Below are 17,033 nucleotides of genomic sequence, written 5' to 3'. Positions count from 1 at the left end.
TTGTGAGACCCTGGCCTCCTGTCAGAAACAGCGGCCTTCCCCCTGGCTCCTACCCCAACCCCGGCAGCTGGGTCTCTCTCGTCACCTAGAATTTTGAGACCAAAGACACTGGGTCAGACTCCTTATCTTTCCCACATATTTACTTGTCCAGATTACTTTTTTAAAGGTGATTTAGTTGAGTTTCCCAGGGGGAGAAATCCTCTGTCAATTCTGTTCAAGACTGCATTAAAGTCATAAATAAATTTGGAGAGATCCGGCATCATATGCTTATTTTTTCTGATTATTATCAATTCTAAAATTGTAAGTTGATTCCTTTTTTGTTTAGATAGGAAGTCAAATCATCTGCCAGTAACTATGGCTTTGCCCCTTCCTTTCTAGTATTTATACCTCCTGTTTTATTTCATTGTCTGATGTATTGGCTATCACTCACAAAATGGCGAATGCTTACCCACTTTGTCCTGTCCTTGATTTTAATAATATTTTCAGGGGTGATACATTCAAAATACGGTACTTAAAAACTGGTCAAGGGCCCTGACCCATCAGAACGGCAGCACCAGCCAATCGGAACAGATGCCAGTCGGAAGCTATAGGCATAGCTAAATCAGTATGCAACGACCCAAGTGACAGGCACATAGTAAGTTCTGAGAGTTTTATCATCCAGCATGACATCATTTGTTGACCTCTAATAGATTTAAAACAGTATTTTAATTCTTATTGTGCTACAAGCTTTTATCAGGATAGAGTCAAGGGTCTTCATAACTTGGTCTCAACCTATTTTCCAGGCTTCTATCTCTCAACATGCCTCAACAGGAAGGTGCCTGATCACAAGCCTCCAGCAACTGTCTGTCAGTGATGGGGCACATCCAGTCGTGCAAAACAAGGGTTTCAGGATCTTAATGTTTCATTCCTTCTTATGGGTTACTCTGTGTCTGCGAAAACCTTCCCACTAATAACATGGAACACCATCGAGCTTTCGGGACTTAGCCGAGACATTCTTTCTGATGTCTTCCTTGACTATGTGCTTCCTGTGCACCTCTCAACAAGCAAGAGTTAGCCCCTTTCTCCTTTTCACCATCCCAGTGGCTCCTGGACACACTTCTGCATGGTCAGCCTTTCATACTGTGTTTGTATTTGGTTGTTTCCATTTTGTCTGTATTTGTGTACAGGGAGCTCCTCTACCCTTACCACTGAGTGAGCAGAGGGTTTGATACTTAGTTAGCACTCAATACATATCTGTTGAATAAATGAGTGAGTAAATCTCACTCTGAGCATGAAGATTTATCACATAAAACTGATACATTTTAAAAATGTTAAATTTTCCTTCCTCTTAACTTACAATGCCATGAGGAAGAGCAGAGAAGAGCATCACTGTTGTGATTACCTATTGCTGTTTCCCCACTCCGAGCTACGTGGTGTAAAACAGTGCTCATTTGTTATTATATATCTCAGTTCTGGGAACTGACTGGGGTCCTGGACAGATGGAGGCTGAGGCTGAAGTCATGGGAGGGCTTTCTCACTCACATGCTGAGTGGGGGTGATGCTAGGTGGGGCTGTCAGCCAGAACACTACATGTGGCCTCTGCATGTGCCCTGGGCTTCTACACAGCGTGGCGGCTGGGGTTTAAAAGCACATGTACTGAGAGATGGAGAACCAGGGGAAGCTGAGTCACTTTTTATGATCTAGCCTCAGAAATAGTGGTTTGCTGGTAAATGTTTAACAACCACCTGTGTGTGTGTGCGTGTGTGTGTGTGTGTGTGTGCGTGTGTGTGTGTGTGTGTGTGATCCTAGTCCTTTCTGGCTTCTGCACCATAGATAATCCCACTGTGGCTGTTTCCAGGGTACTGGCATGACTTTACTGGGCACGGGGCTGGAGAAAGACATCCACCCTGACTGGAGAGCTGGTAGCATGGGCCCCAGCACATTACTGCTGACCAGTCACAAAGCATCGCTTCCTCTGTGCTCTCTTGGTTGAAGCAATCCAAAGATCCACCCAGGTTCAAGGGGGAGGGTACAGACTCTGCCTCTTGAGAGTGTTTTGAAAGTTCACAGTATAAGAAAAGTGTATGGAATAAGACAGCTCATTGAGGCCATCTTTGGGAAATCCACCTGCCTCAACCACCAAGAACAAAGAGATCCAAAGGAATGCACAGAAGAAAAGGTGGTGCACAGAAAGTCTCCAGAAGATAGGCTGGTGAGTAATCCTTTGGAGGAAGAGGATGGGAGGGGAAGGCAAAAGGATAACCTCTTCAGAGATAAAAATAATATGATGAGGAGGAACAAAAGAATAGAAATCACTTGTGGAGGAAATCTCCAAGTACAGATCTTTTCTCCTACTTTTATTTCAAACTATAGGAATAGATCTTCCTTCCTTCTTTCTTTCTTTCTTTCTTTCTTTCCTTCCTTCCTTCCTTCCTTCCTTCCTTCCTTCCTTCCTTCCTTCCTTCCCTTTTTCCTTCAATGACTATGTTTATTATATGCCAGACACTGTTCTAAGTGCAGGAATGAAACAGTAAGCAAATAAAAAGCCCTTGCTGTATTGGTTTTCTAGGGCCACTGTAACAGAGTATCACAGACTAGTTGGCTTAAACAACAAATTTATTTTTCTCACAGTTCAGGGGGCTAGAAGTTCAAGTTGAAGGTGTTGGCAGGTTTGGTTTTTTCTGAGACCTCTCTCCTTGGTTTGTAGATGGCCGTCTTCTCCTATGTCTGCCCATGGTCTTTCGTCAGTGCATGTTTGTGTCCTATTTCCTCTTCTTATAAGGACACAGGTCATTGGATTAAGGCCCACCCCAGTGACCTCATTTTAACTTCATTACCTCTTTAAGGACCCCATCTCTAAATATGGTCACATTCTGAGGTATTGGGGTTAGAACTTCAACATATGACATTCTGGGGGGCGCAAATCATCCCATAACACCCACCTGCATGCAGTATACATTGTAAGATCTCACATGGTGCCTTCCTACCAACATCATGTGGCTGTAGCCACTAAGAGGTAAAGTCAAAGCACTGTGACCTCAAGGCACATGTGGGCATGGTAATATTTGATGTATGGTTATGTTCATGTGTTTGTTTCCAATTTTAAGATTTTTTTTGTTTTAGAATACATTATCCATTTACATTATTCAAAGACCAAAGCCTTCATGGAAGGTATTCACAGAAAAGTCTTGCTTCTACCCCTTCCCCTATACCATTTCCCTCAGAAATAACCATTTTTATTAGCTTGGTGTTTTTCTTCTAATATCCCTTTGTGCAAATATAAGCAAATACATAGGTATATATTCTTATTTTCTCCTTTATACAATATGTAGCAGTATTCTGCACCTTGTTGATGGTGATTTTTTCACTTTATATATCCTGGAGAACTCTCCATATCAACCTATAGAACCTTTGCTGTATTTTTTTAACAGCTGCATAGTACTCTGCTCAGTGACATGCCATAATTTATTTAAGTTGTCCCGTGTTGCTGGACAAGTGGATTATTTCCAATCTTTTGAAGTTACAAACAATACTCCAATGAACTGAATAACCTTTATAAGTATCATTTTGTACTTGAATAGGTGTACCTGTGGGATATACTTCCAGAAGTGGAACTACTGAATCAAAAGGTAAATGCATCTATAATTTTGTTAGACACTGACAAATTCCCCTCCTTAGGGGTTGAAACATTTTGCATCCTGACCAGCACTGTACAAGGGGCCCTATTTCTATATAGTTGTGTTAACAGAGTGTATTGTTAAACCTTTGGATTTCTGCCAGTTTGATAGGTAGGAAACGCAATATTTATTTTCAATTGCATTTCTCTTTAAGTGTGGTTGGAAATTTTTTCATAGAGTCATTTTTATTTGTCTACAACCAAAGTATTCACATCCTTTGGTCATTTATCTATTGGGTTATGTGTTTCTGCTTTATTTCAGAAGCTCTTTGTAAAATGGGTGCTGTGAGTACAGCAGGAACAAAACAAAGTCTCCGCCTTCACAAGGCCAACTTCCCATGAATGATCCCTTTCTATAACTGGTACTGCTAGAAAGAATTCTCTTCTTTCAATACAGAGACTGAGGCCATGGGCAGCAATGATTGATTACATTGCCATTGTCTTCTTCTGTGAGCAATTTTCCGGGTTGACCTACTCTTCCAGGAAAATAATCTATATTCCTCATGGAATAAATCAATTTCCAAAAATAAGGGAATGTGCACTCTTGCAGTTATTAAAAATCATGTTCTCAGAAATATTTAAAGAAATGGGGAAGTGCTTATGATATATTACTGCATACAAAGACAAGCCACGAAGCACCAGGCACAGCACAAAACCAGCCTCACAGAATATATCTAGCCATAAGCATAGGAAAAAGAGTGGAAAACTGTATCCGAAATGTTTATCGTGGTTACCTCTGAGTACTGGGTTATGGATGATTTTAATTTTCTTTTTTATCCTTGCTCTGTTTCCTAATATTTTTCACAATGAATATGCATTTTTCTGAAAATTGGCAGTAATGGTCATACAAATTTTAAAAATAATATTGAACAGAATGTAAGCTAAACTTTCTGTCTTGAGTGAACAGGAGCCATTGATTTGGTGCAAAGCAGGCAGCACTAGGGAAAAGTTTATCCTTTTCAATTCTCTGAGCACATTGATGCTGACGCTCAAGTTATTTTCAGTACTCCATTCACATTCAGCAATAATAATTTCATTTGCCATTCCCCCCAGAGGCTGTAAGATTTATTTGGAACAGCCAACATTTTATGAATCGTGAATTACATGAAACCTGGAGAATACTGTAAGAATGTATTCATGTAAGAATACATTCATGTAAGAATACTGCAACTCATCTAAATCAACTGCATCTCAATAAATTTCTAATAAACGCATGGTCGTGCTCCAGGCACTTAGGCCCCATACCTTAGTCTTGCCCTTACTTCCTCCATCTTAATCCCATGCAACTCTTTTGATCAGCTAATGAGTCTTTCTTTGAAATATTTCTTGTAGCTATCTATTCCTCTCTGACTCCCCAGCTACAATACCAGTCATGACTCAGACTATCTGTTGCCTCCATTACCACAGCAACCTTCTGTATCAGACAGGTATGTGTTCCGAACAAAACTGCCTAAGTTCAAATGTGGGCTCTACTTCTGCATGACCTTAGGCAAGTTTCTTGACTTCTCTATGCATTTCTTTCTTCTCTTGTAAAATGGAGTAGCAATAATATCTAATTTGTTAGTTTGTTGTGAGAAAATACATGTAAAAACACTTAGAACAGCAACTGGGCACATAGTTAATGATCAATAAATGCTAGCTATATCAATTATGTAATCAATTTATTTTCATCTACTTTGGGCCTTCTGGCCAGGTCAACAATCTTGAGTTACATCATGTCGCTCCTTTGGTTATAAGTTCCCCCTATGAGTTTTCCACTGGACAGTGGCTGACCAGGTTGTTTCAGACAACATATCTGAGAACAAGTTATAGATGTAACTTGTAACATCCATAACAACAACATTGCTGAGAACAAGTAGCAGTGCTGGACGTCTCAGAAACACTGAGTCAGGGAGAAGTTTGGAGGCCAAGATCTGAATAAGGATTAAAGTCAGTAGAGATGAGTGACATTTGAAGCTGCTTCCAAAAGTGAAAGCAGCGAATGAAAAGCTGGAGGGTGTGAACGGAAGTTCCAGCAATATAAAGGGGCTTGGAGGGCTACAATTAGAGCTAAGGACGTATCAGAGAGGAGATGTTCTGGAAAACATCATAAGCATTTTTTTTTTTTTGGAGTAAGAGTCAATTGGAGAAGCATATCTCATAGAGATTAAAGCCCAGTTTTAGAATCATATCAACTCCTGATTGGAATCAAGTAATCAGCTTCTCTAGCCTCTCTGCTTACTAGAAGCAAAAATAAGTACCTCTGGAAAAAGATAACATCAGTGAAAGTAACCAGCCATGTAAGAAAACAAGTTTTGGTAGAAAACCAAGAGGAGAAAAACAGACAATGGAAAGACATCCACAGAAGATCTGGATCTTCAATAAGACATACACTTTGAACTATTATTAACATGTTCATGGAATTAAAAATCAAGATGAATAAACGTGACACAAAAAAAAAAACAACCCTGAAAACTGTGTGAAATAATCACATGGATGTTTTAGACCTGAATAATATTTAGTAAATAAAAGTAAAGATTGAGGGGTGCCTGGGTGGCTCAGTTGGTTGTGTCTGACTCTTGATTTTGGCTCAGGTCATGATCTCACAGTTCATGAGATCAAGGCCCACACTGGGTTCTGCATTGACAGCATGGAACCTGCTTGAGATTCTCTCTCTCCCTCTGTCTCTGCCCCTCTGCACTCATGCTCTCTCCCTCTCCCAAAAGAAATAAATTAACATTTAAAAATTTTTAAAAAGACACAGAGCTTCCCTCTACTTAAAAAAAAAGATTGAACGGATAAGTTAAACAGCACATTAAACACACTATGTTTATAGACATTAAAATTCCTTTCTTACAATGTTTTGAAATCCTATTGCCATAAAATACTCAATACTGGGAAGAATGAAAAAATGAAAGGAAAGAATCATTTGTTTATACCACAGTAGAAACATGTTAAGCAAACCATTCTATAATAAAATCTGTTATATAGTATAAAAATGAAGGCAAAATAAAAGTATTTTTAACAAATAAACACTGAGAGAAGTCATCACAAAACCCATAATAAAGGAAACTTTAGGTTTAGGGTATGATTTGGGGAGATGTAAAAGAAAATGATCTCAAAGAGAAACATAGAGATGCAGGAAGAAATGAAGAGCAACAGAAAAGATAAAAAATATGTGTAACTATAAATAAACATTGGGGTGCCTGGGTGGCTCAGTCGGTTGTGTCCAACTTTGGCTCAGGTCATGATCTCAGTTTGTGAGTTCGAGCCTCATGTCAGGCTCTGTGCTGACAGCTCAGAGCCTGGAGCCTGCTTCGGATTCTGTGTCTCCTTCTCTGCCCCTCCCCTGATCATGCTCTCTCTCTCTCTCTCTCTCTCTCTTTCAAAAATAAATAAACATGAAAAATATTTTTTTTAAATGTGACATGTCAAAACATGTGAGATCCAAGTAAGTGTACTTATAGGGAAACTGACATTCTTAAGTACATATATTAGAAAAGAGTAATGATTAAAATCAATGACTGGGACACCTGGAATGGACAAGTAAGAGGACAGGTTGAGTTTGGAGTCCAAAGAATTCCCCATCTCCAAAGAATTATTACTACTTGACTTGTCTGGCAGTTCACTGAAAAGCTCCAGCCACAGGACTTGTCTTTATTTGACCTAACTCAATGCTAATTTTGTGCAAATGGCCCTATCCTCAGGGCATTTGTCAAAAAAAAAAAAAAAAAGAAAACAGTGGCAAGTTTTTAATATCTCAGTTTCCTGTGACAGTGTCACCAGTTGGAGCTAATAAGAAGCTGAGCAAAAACTTAAAAGGAAAAACAGAGAACAACATGAAGATTCTGAAAAGTTCTAACATATTTCTGGAAATCTAGACGGTCACGTGTATTTGACTGAGTACATACCCAAGAAAGACCTGAGGAGGGTCATAATCTTTCACCTCAGGCTGACTTTGAGGTCCTACACAAGCAAGGAAGTGAGGGCTAAGGCAGAATTGCAAATCACCTAAGTCATGCCCCAACACACACACCTACACAGAGTCCCTCAGCAAAGGAAGAGACACTTGCCAGTTCAAGGAAATCTCTTAGTTCAATCATTAGCTGACCACTAAGCTAAGCAGGCAGACTTCAGTGGCCACACGAGACAAAAAAAAAGAGACTTTTCAGAATTAGTCCAGGAAAGTCACTAAACAAGCAAATAGCGATAACAACAACGACGACGACAACAAGAAACAATGAACCTGAGGAGGGGGGACATCACATTTTTAGGGTTGCTATATTGTATTATTTGTATGATATTATATTGTTTAGATGATATTATTTAAAATTATATTATTTTAAATGTCCAGTTTCAACAAAAACTTAGGACACACACAAAGAAACAGGAAAGAATGGTTTACACATGGAGGGAAAAAGCATCAATAGAAACTATTATTTTGAGTTATTCTCTTTTTGGTTAGAAACTATCTGAGAAACTGGAGATGATGGTCTTCCTAGACCAAGATTTTACATCAGCTATTATAAATATGGTCAAAGAGGGGCGCCTGGGTGGCTCAGTCAGTTAAGCATCCGACTTCGGCTCAGATCATGATCTCACGGTCCCTGAGTTCAAGCCCCACATCAGGCTCTATGCTGACAGCTCAGAGCCTGGAGCCTGCTTCAGATTCTGTGTCTCCCTCTCTCTGCCCCTCCCCCATTCATGCTGTGTCTCTCTCTGTCTCAAAAATAAATGGACATTAAAAAAATTTTTTTTAAATAAAATAAATATGGTCAAAGAATTAAAGAAACCATGCCTGAAGAATTAAAGAAAAGCTTGAGAATTAGGTCTTACCAAATAGAGGATATCAATAAATAGAAATTATTTAAAAAATAAGAACCAAATAGAAATTCTACAGTTAAAAATGAAAAATAGAGGGGATCGAGAGCAATTTGATCTGGCTGAAGAATCAGTACACTTGAAAACAGATCAATTGAGATTATCCAGTCTAAGCAATAGAAAGAAAAATGAAGAAAAATGAACAGAGCCCCAGACACCTTTAGGACACCATTGAGCTAATATACATGTAAAAGGAGTCCGAGAAGAATAAAGAAAGTGGAAAAAAGAATATTTTAAGAGATAATGGCCAAAAACTTCTGAACTTTGAAGAAAAACTATACCAAATCTGCATTTCCAAGAAGCTCAACAAATTTCTAGTATACACTCAAAGGGATCCATGCATAGGCACATCATAGTCAAGCTGTCAAAAGCCAAAGACAGCATCTCGAGAGCAGCAAGAGAAATGATTCATCACATACAAAACCCCTGACTGCAACGTGATTTTCCAGAAGCCTGCCCCTGGATACAATCCAGGTAGAATGTGAGGTAACAATCATTTGTGAGTCATCAACAGTGACACCCTATTGGTGAAGTCAAAAATGGAAGACGGAAAAGTCTTTCTCTTTCCACTCCTTAAAGTCCCTTACCCATTGTGGGTCTCCCTACCCTGTGAATCAGGACTAAGAGGGGCAGAGGGATCACTGCCAACAGTGTCAGGGGGTCTATGATGTGACAATGACTGCCTGGCCTCTGAGGGCTACTGAGGACTGCCCAGTTGGGAAACAGCTAAGCAGTAAGTAACTGTTGGCTTTAGATTGGATAGTTATTTGTTCTAAGCATAGAGTTATATACAACATTTTCCTTAAAAGTAAGTTCCTGCCCTGAAGTATAATATTGAAAACTAGGCGTGTTTCTTTGATTCTTGTTTTTATATCCACAGAAGGCAGTGCCTACCTCATAGGTAGCTCTTGTAGGGAATAAGTTGGATACACTGAACCCACATATCATATTACACTTTATATCTAAATACGCATGTATGTATTTGATATTATGCTTGATTTATCTCTCAAGGATAATTTAAATGGTCATGAGAAAAACTTGCAGATGAATTTTTCTCTAACATTATAATCCGGGATACCGCCCTTCATTCAGCTGTCATTTACTTAACATATATTATGTACCAGCTGTTGCACTGGATGCTGGACACAGAGCTGTGAAACAGTGTTCCTAGTGGGACAGGAGAGGCATATACTGACTCTGAATTTGGTAGAGACAGGGGTGTCAGGAGAGCTAGAGGAGGTGACTGAGTTCCAAAGAGTTAACTAGGTGAAGTGAAGTGGGGTTAGGCAAGGCTATCCAGGGAGAGAGACCGACATGGCAGGAAACTGAGGAAAACTTGCCATGTTTGAGGGATTGCACGTGGCCAGAGCATAGGCATCAGGGAAGGTGGCTGAGAGATAAAGCAAAAATGGTTTGTGGGGACAGATCATGATCGTCCTGGCATGCTGGTCTAAGAAGATTGAAAATGACAGAAAATAGTAACAATTGTAATTATTCTTACTTTCTGTATAATGAGCACTTGCTATGTGCCAGGTACTGGGCTAGGCACTCAAAATGCCCAATTTACTCCCTACAAGAGCTCTGTGAGGTAGGCACTGCCTTCCGTGGATAAAACACATTCCGACGGGAAAAGGAGTCCACAAAGAGGTGGAGAAAGAGTGGTCCGGGAAGTGGGAAGAGAGCAGGATGACCCCGTGTTATAGAAGCCAAGGGGGAGGGAGCTTCAAAAAGGACTAATGTCAAATGCTGCTAACAGGTCGGTCAGTGAGGACAAAGGACTAAACAATACGCACGTCTCTAGGGATCTTAACAAATAGAGTTTCAGTGGAGTAAGGAGGCAAAAGGCAGATTGCTGTAGGATGGGTTGTATATGCAATACAGAAATGGTGGATAGTGATCGTCGGCTGCTCTTTGAGAAGAGTATTCAAGGAGGAGAAGGCTAGCACACGGTAAGCAGAAAGAGCTAGGGGATTCTGTGGTCAGCTGGTCGAGTGGTCGTGTTAAGATGAGAGGGACTTGAGTGTGTTCGTGTGCTGAGAGGCCGGAAGGAGCAGAGAGGGAGATAGGAAGGCCCAGGAGTGAGGGATGGCTGAGGAAATAAAGTCACCATGGGGCTGTGAGGAGATGGGGGAGGGCCTGGCTTTGCCCAGGAGCCCGTAGGCGGGGATTAACAATGGATGTGGATGCCAAGACGCTAAGCTGGAGGCTGAAGAAGTTTCAGCCTGTGGCCCTGTTTCTCCACAAATAGGAGCCCAGATCTTCTGACAAGGGACAGTCCCTGAATACTTGACTTATAATACATTTATTTCTGTCAACAAGTGTCATAAGCAGATCTCTCCTGCCGCTGCCCAAGTAGGCAGTGAGACTGGGGGAAAATCAGGGAGAGTGAACATTTAGTGCTCACTGACCTATACTTTGTAGTTTTTCCTATTCTCAAGTGACTCCATGGACTGAGCCAGTCCCCCAGAATTGGCTTCTCCATTCAGCTTTGTGGTTCTCTCTCCTCATGAATGTCGACACTGGTTCTTTGTGGAGCACAGCGCTGAAGGGAAAGCCTGCCAAGAACCACAACTGGTGTTAGACCTGCAGAAAGTGTGAGGCCATGAAAAGAGCCAGAAAATAAGAGCCTGGGAACCACTAGGCAAGGGAAATTCAGAATCAGAGAACAGTGGGGATCTCTGGTGCAAAGGAAAAAAGAATTTATTAAACTGTTTCAGTGAGTTCTCTAGTTAGTGCAAACATTGCCCAAGGAATAAGAAATAAAGCTTTAGTGTAATTTGGAAGGTGGTTACTTTTGGCATTGGAATATGTCCAGGAAACATTTCAGAAGAAAGTCAGAAGCCTGCACAGAAATGGTTTTGCTTGTTTGTTTGTTTGTTTGTTCGTTTGTTTTTGCAAACTGGAAACAGACAAGCCTCACATATAAAAATAGATTTTTGTAAGCCTTTTTTTGTTGTTTGGTGAAAAATATATTTTCTTCACTGACAACATTCAGTGTTCTTTGATTTGCTTTTTAGTGTGAGTGTTGGTGTATTTTTTTTAGCAGGATTGTATGAGGAGAAAGGAGGTTTCCTTTAAAATTAGTGACCACATTGCTAAATGTTATCATTAAGTTAGCAGTAGGTCCGGGGCTTAATACAATTCTCTCTCTTTCTCTCTCTCTCTCTCTCTCTCTCTCTCTCTCTCTCTCACACACACACACACACACACACACTCCTTCCTAGTTAAAATATCAGCCCGATGGTGTTTCCAAGTAGTATTGCTTGACCACGTAATGCACTTCTAGCACTCACTAGAAGAATCTTGCCTCATCTACTTAATTGCTTGAATGGGTTTTTAACTTCAGGCCTGAGTTTTCTCAGTTATATAATGAGGTTAATCAAGGTGCCTATCTCACAGCATGGTTGAAAGGATACACAGGTAATGCCAGTAAAGTGCCCAGCATAAAAGGGCTAAATAAATGTGCAGGGAGTTGTTGTTACTAACATTGTAATTAGAAAGTTGATTGTTGTTGACAGCTATCCTGGGCTCTAATTGACCCTGAGGCTTTGCTTATAGAGTTTCCAAATCCAGTTCAACAAACACTTGTTGAGGGCCTGCTTTGTGTTCTCATAGCAGAAAGGAAGGAAGAAGGACGCACTTTCCCCCACCTCAAGATACCAACAGTTACATAAATAAGACAACCATAATACAACCTAGAAAATCAAATTTCCAAAATTCAACGAAATTCAGTTCAAGTCAACCAACATTTCTATCAATTACCTCCTATGCCCACAGCTTCATCTTAGATGCTGGGTTACAGGGATGGCAGCAAGGCACGTCCACACCTAATTATCAGCCGAGCATGACAAGCAAACAACAGGAGTGAGTGAGGGGGTGGTGATGAACTTTGTCTGGAAGGTCCAAGTAGCTTTCAGAGGGGGCGATGTGGAGAGGAATTCAAGCCACACTGAGAAGGAAAGGTAATCAGTAGAGGACACAGCGTGTTCCTTGGCTTGGAAGCTTGAAACTGCAGGTCTTGTCCAGAGAACTGGATGTGGCCCATTATTACTGAAACTTAGCTTTGGAGATGGTAGGAAGGTCAAGGGAGTGGCAAGCAGGAGTTAGGTTACAGAGGACCTTACTAGGCATTTGGATTTGGGCTGTGGAGTCTTCGGAGTTTTGCGAGCAGGTGTGATACGTGTTTTAGAAACATCCCTGGGGCAGGGTCCCTGGGTGGCTAAGTCAGTTAAGCATCCAACTCCTGATTTTGGCTCAGGTCATGATCTCACGACTGGTGGATTTGAGCCCCGTGTCCGGCTCTGTGCTGACAGTGCAGAGCCTGCTTGGGATTCTTTCTCTCTCCCTCTCTTTCTGCCCCTCCCTCTCTTGAGCATTCGCCTTCTCTCTCTCTCTCTCTCTCTCAAAATATAAATAAAGAAACTTAGAAACACCCCTGAGGCTACAGTAGGGGTGGATGGGAGGGTAAGGTCAATACCAGAGAGACTGGTGAGACTGTCACAGGGGTCCTGGTGCAAAGCAGCCGTGGTCAATGACATGAATCTGAGGGCATGGTTCCAAGAAATGTTAACAATCATAACTGGGAGGGTTGATGATTGATTCAAAGTCTGGTGAGGAAAAGGAAGGAGTCAGGGATGAGCTCCACGTTTCTGGCTTGTGTGGCTGGGTGGACATGGTGATGCCACCGTCTATCCCTTCACCACACACACACACACACACACACACACACACACACACACACTCCACCTATGTGTCCTTCCTTCTCCCCTACTCCCTGATCCTGAGTCTGAAAATGGAAAAACAAGAAGAAAGCCCAGAGGGACTTCCCAAAGGGAAGTCATGTTGCTCCATTATGTGGTGCTTAGCAAGGCCCACAGAGTGAGGCCAGACCCTGGCAGCTCCTTCCGGAAAGCTCAAAATGGAAATTAATGCCCTCACCAGGTACATGCACCCTTTGTCTTCCCTGCCTCTGACCATTCTCCTGTGTCCAGCCCTTTTTCTCATCACTTGACCCACCTTTGTACTTACTGTAGTCTGGAGGGTGCTGATATCTGATACCTCAGATATATGGCAATGTTCTCTCTCTCTGCCTCTCCTCCCTTTATTTCTTTTCTTTTCTTTTCTTTTTTCTTTTCTTTTCTTTTCTTTTCTTTTCTTTTCTTTTCTTTTCTTTCTTCTTTCCTTCCTTCCTCACTTCCCTTTCTTCTTTCTTTCTTTCCTTTCTTTCTCCCTAGCTTATATTTTATTGTAAAATATAATACATTTATCGGAGTACTTGAAATATATATCTACAACTTAACATATTTTTATAATGAACACACCTACAACCACTACCCCAGTAAAGAAATAGAATACTGCTATCTCCTCAGGAGCCCTCCTCATGTCTCACCTAATCACCACCACCACTTCCCTATCCCATCCTCCCCTCTCAAGCAACCACTATCTCGACTTATGGGTCTCACTTCTTTGCTATGCTTTTTTGTGTTATCACCTAAGTATATAAACAACAGAGTTTAGTTTTTCCTGTTTGGGAACTTTATTCTTTGAAATTCTTTGATCCTGCGTTTCTCTCTCTCTCTCTCTCTCTCTCTCTCTCTCTCTCTCTCGCGCGCGCGCTTTATATGTTTGTTTATTGAAGAGAGAGAGAGCAGGGGAGGGGCATAGAGAGAGAGAGAGGGAGAGAAAAAATCTCAAGCAGCCTCCCCTCTGTCAGTGCAGAGCCTGATGTGGGGCTCAATCCCACGATCCATGAAATCATGATCTGAGCCGAAACCAAGTCAGACACTTAACCGACTGAGCCACCCAGGTGCCCCAATCTTGCTTCTTTCTTTAAAAATTATGTTTATACTATTCATCCACATTGTTGCACATAGCTGTGCTGTCCATTGCATGAATATACTACCATTTTTAAATTCCATTCTATTGTGATGGCCATTGGATCGTTGCAGTTGAGCGTTTATGAACAAGTCTCCTCAGACATTCTTGTACATGTCTCCTGGTCACAATTCATAAGATTCCTCAGGGTACATACCTGAAGTGGAGCTACTGAGTCATAAAGTCTCTTCCCTATTGTTCAGTATTACTTGATATTGTGAGAGCTCCTCTTATTTGTATCCTTGCTAACATTTGGCATCGTCTCTTACCTTACTGTTTTAAGTCTTTGTTCCCCAAATAGACTCTTCTACTAAAATAGTACCCCCTAGGCCAGTGGGTCTCACCCTCTGCTTTTCAGGTGGCCTTAACAGAACACTCACACCTGTGGCACCCTGCTGCGAGCATGGCCGTGAGAAGGTTATGAGCGATCCCCAAGTGAGAATGCCGAAACTTCAAATGAATTCTCATTGGTTTAACAAAAGCAAAGCATTGAGGGGCTGCAGTACTTTATTATTTAAAAGTAAAAGAAAACTGTGACACACCCCTTGAAGTGATCGTGTCACACTTGTGTGTTCTGATATCCTAGTTGAGCATCCCTGTCCTTGTTGGCTGAGATTCTATGACTTCAGTGGCTTTGACTTTGAATGTATTGACTCCCTCTTCAGCCCAAAGCTATAACCAGCCAGCATGTTTCTCTACCAAATCTCATCTCTCACAAACACATGCGATGGGTCAAAGAGAGAAATGGTTAAATTTTCCTAAATCAGATAATACAGACCCAAGGGCTCGTTCTCTGGCATGTAATACTCATGAACTTTTTTTCTGTACTGCCCCTGCAGGGTTTGACCAGCTGACCTGGACTTGGCCAACAGTCCTGTCCTCCATCATGGCCACCCCACCATTCTGGCTAACTAAGAAGATGTTTCCCTTCAAAGTGAGCAAATGGATGGGGCTTGCTTGCTTTCGGTCAATGGTGGGATCCTCACCCAACATACGCCAGAAGAAACTAATCTGCAAGTTGCAGGAAGATAAGGCTTTTCGGGAAGAGATGAAAATTTTTCTTGAGAAAATAGAAGACTTCAGAGAAAAGATGTGGAATTTCCGAGGCAAGATCCATGCTTTCCGGGGTCAGATCTTGGGCTTTTGGGAAGAGGAGAGACCTTTCTGGGAAGTAGAGAAGACCTTCTGGAAAGAGGAAAAAGCCTTCTGGGAAATGGAAAAATCTTTCCGGGAAGAAGAAAAAACCTTTTGGAAAAAGTACCGTACCTTTTGGAAGGAGGATAAGGCCTTTTGGAAAGAGGACAATGCCTTATGGGAAAGAGACCGGAACATTTTTCAGGAGGACAAGGCCCTGTGGGAGGAAGAGAAAGCCCTGTGGGTGGAGGAAAGAGCTCTTCTTGAGGAGGAAAAGTCCCTGTGGGAGGATAAAAAGTCCCTCTGGGAGGAAGAGAATGCCCTCTGGGAAGAGGAGAAAGCATTCTGGGTAGAAGGTGGTGGCCATATTGCTGAGGAGCAGATACCTGAAGACAGGCACCACAACATCAATGGAGGGCCCCAATCACTGGCCCTCTTCCGAGGCAGAGCGTGAGAACAGGACATGAAGGGACATGGGGTCCAGACTCTGTTGGATAGGGATTCAAGTCCAGGGTGACCCAACGTGCTGGAGAAAATAGGCACTTGTTTGTCTCCTTGCTTCAAAAGACCTAATAAAGTCCTGAGAAGAGGTTTGGGAAAACAACTTCTTCAATAAGGCCTGCTTCATTTTTTTTTTTCCCACTTTTGTGATTATCCAAGGCCATATTTCCACCTTCCAGGCTGTACTGCTATCTGTATAGAACTTGGTTCTGGGCACTTCACCATGAGCCCACCATGTGTGAGTGTTTGTGAATAGAGACCCTACAGCTCTCTTTAAAAGTCAGAATGGGAGAGAAGAGAGGCTGAGACAACTCCAGTTAGAGACACATAGGGACAGAGAGCAGCTGAGTCACCTATGCCTCTGGTGTGCTGGGGGACAATCATTCTTTTCCACTCTGAGCAGGCTTAGAGGCCTGGAGCAGGCTGACAGCTTTTCAGAGAAGGCCACAGTGCCTTCATTGTGCTTCATTGTCCCTGCAGGCCTTTTAGAACACACAGGCTGAATTCCCTAATGGTCCTGTCACTTGTGGTTCCTGATGCCCAGCAAACTTCTCAATTCCAGTTCTCTGTAGCCTGAGAAAGGGGCGGGGCATAAGGCGAAGGCTCTAGAGCAAGGCCCTTCCCTGCCGGTGAAGTCAAAGTGTTCCACATAGAACAGTCTCCCTGCCACATGTGTTCCCATTCACACAGGCCTCACTACAGGATCAATTCCTTCCTTCGAATCTCTCTCCTTCATTCAAAATTAAAATGCCCCAAGGAGGTAATACACTCGATGAATGTACACTCATGTGGTCAGCAACTTACACACCCAGCTTTTCCTCTGGGATTAGATGGTCTCTGTGGGCATTGGTATGGAAACGAACAGAAGGTGGAAGTGGAGACATGTAAAGGCAAACACCTGCCTCCCCCCTTTCTGAGGCCTGGCCCTCATCTTTATTAATGCCTCTACTTACCTAGCCTTTGCACATCCCTTCCTGCTTGACAAGCACTTTCACACTCACCAACTCAT

General features: G+C 42.0%; 1 protein-coding gene across 1 annotated transcript; it reads left to right on the top strand.

The window, feature by feature from the left end:
* Positions 1–9,032: 9,032 nt before the first annotated feature.
* CCDC70 (coiled-coil domain containing 70) lies at positions 9,033–16,127 on the top strand. Its single transcript, XM_042903759.1, has 2 exons — positions 9,033–9,248; positions 15,229–16,127. The coding sequence occupies exons 1-2, from the start codon at positions 9,191–9,193 to the stop codon at positions 15,975–15,977; spliced, it is 807 nt and encodes a 268-aa protein (XP_042759693.1). The 5' UTR covers positions 9,033–9,190; the 3' UTR covers positions 15,978–16,127.
* Positions 16,128–17,033: the final 906 nt, after the last annotated feature.

The sequence above is a fragment of the Panthera leo genome, chromosome A1 (assembly GCF_018350215.1).
Source record: "Panthera leo isolate Ple1 chromosome A1, P.leo_Ple1_pat1.1, whole genome shotgun sequence".
NCBI lineage: Eukaryota > Metazoa > Chordata > Mammalia > Carnivora > Felidae > Panthera > Panthera leo.
The sequence above is the reverse complement of the archived record's forward strand: the minus strand, read 5'-3'. Positions and strand labels throughout refer to the sequence as shown.

What these genes read in the sequence shown, in the direction of transcription:
- CCDC70 (XM_042903759.1), top strand. Translation starts at nt 9,191, where the DNA reads ATGACTGCCTGGCCTCTGAGGGCTACTGAGGACTGCCCAGTTGGGAAA. An exon ending in AGTTGGGAAACAGCTAAGCA is followed by an intron (nt 9,249 to 15,228) that starts GTAAGTAACTGT and finishes CTGCCCCTGCAG; the next exon opens with GGTTTGACCAGCTGACCTGG.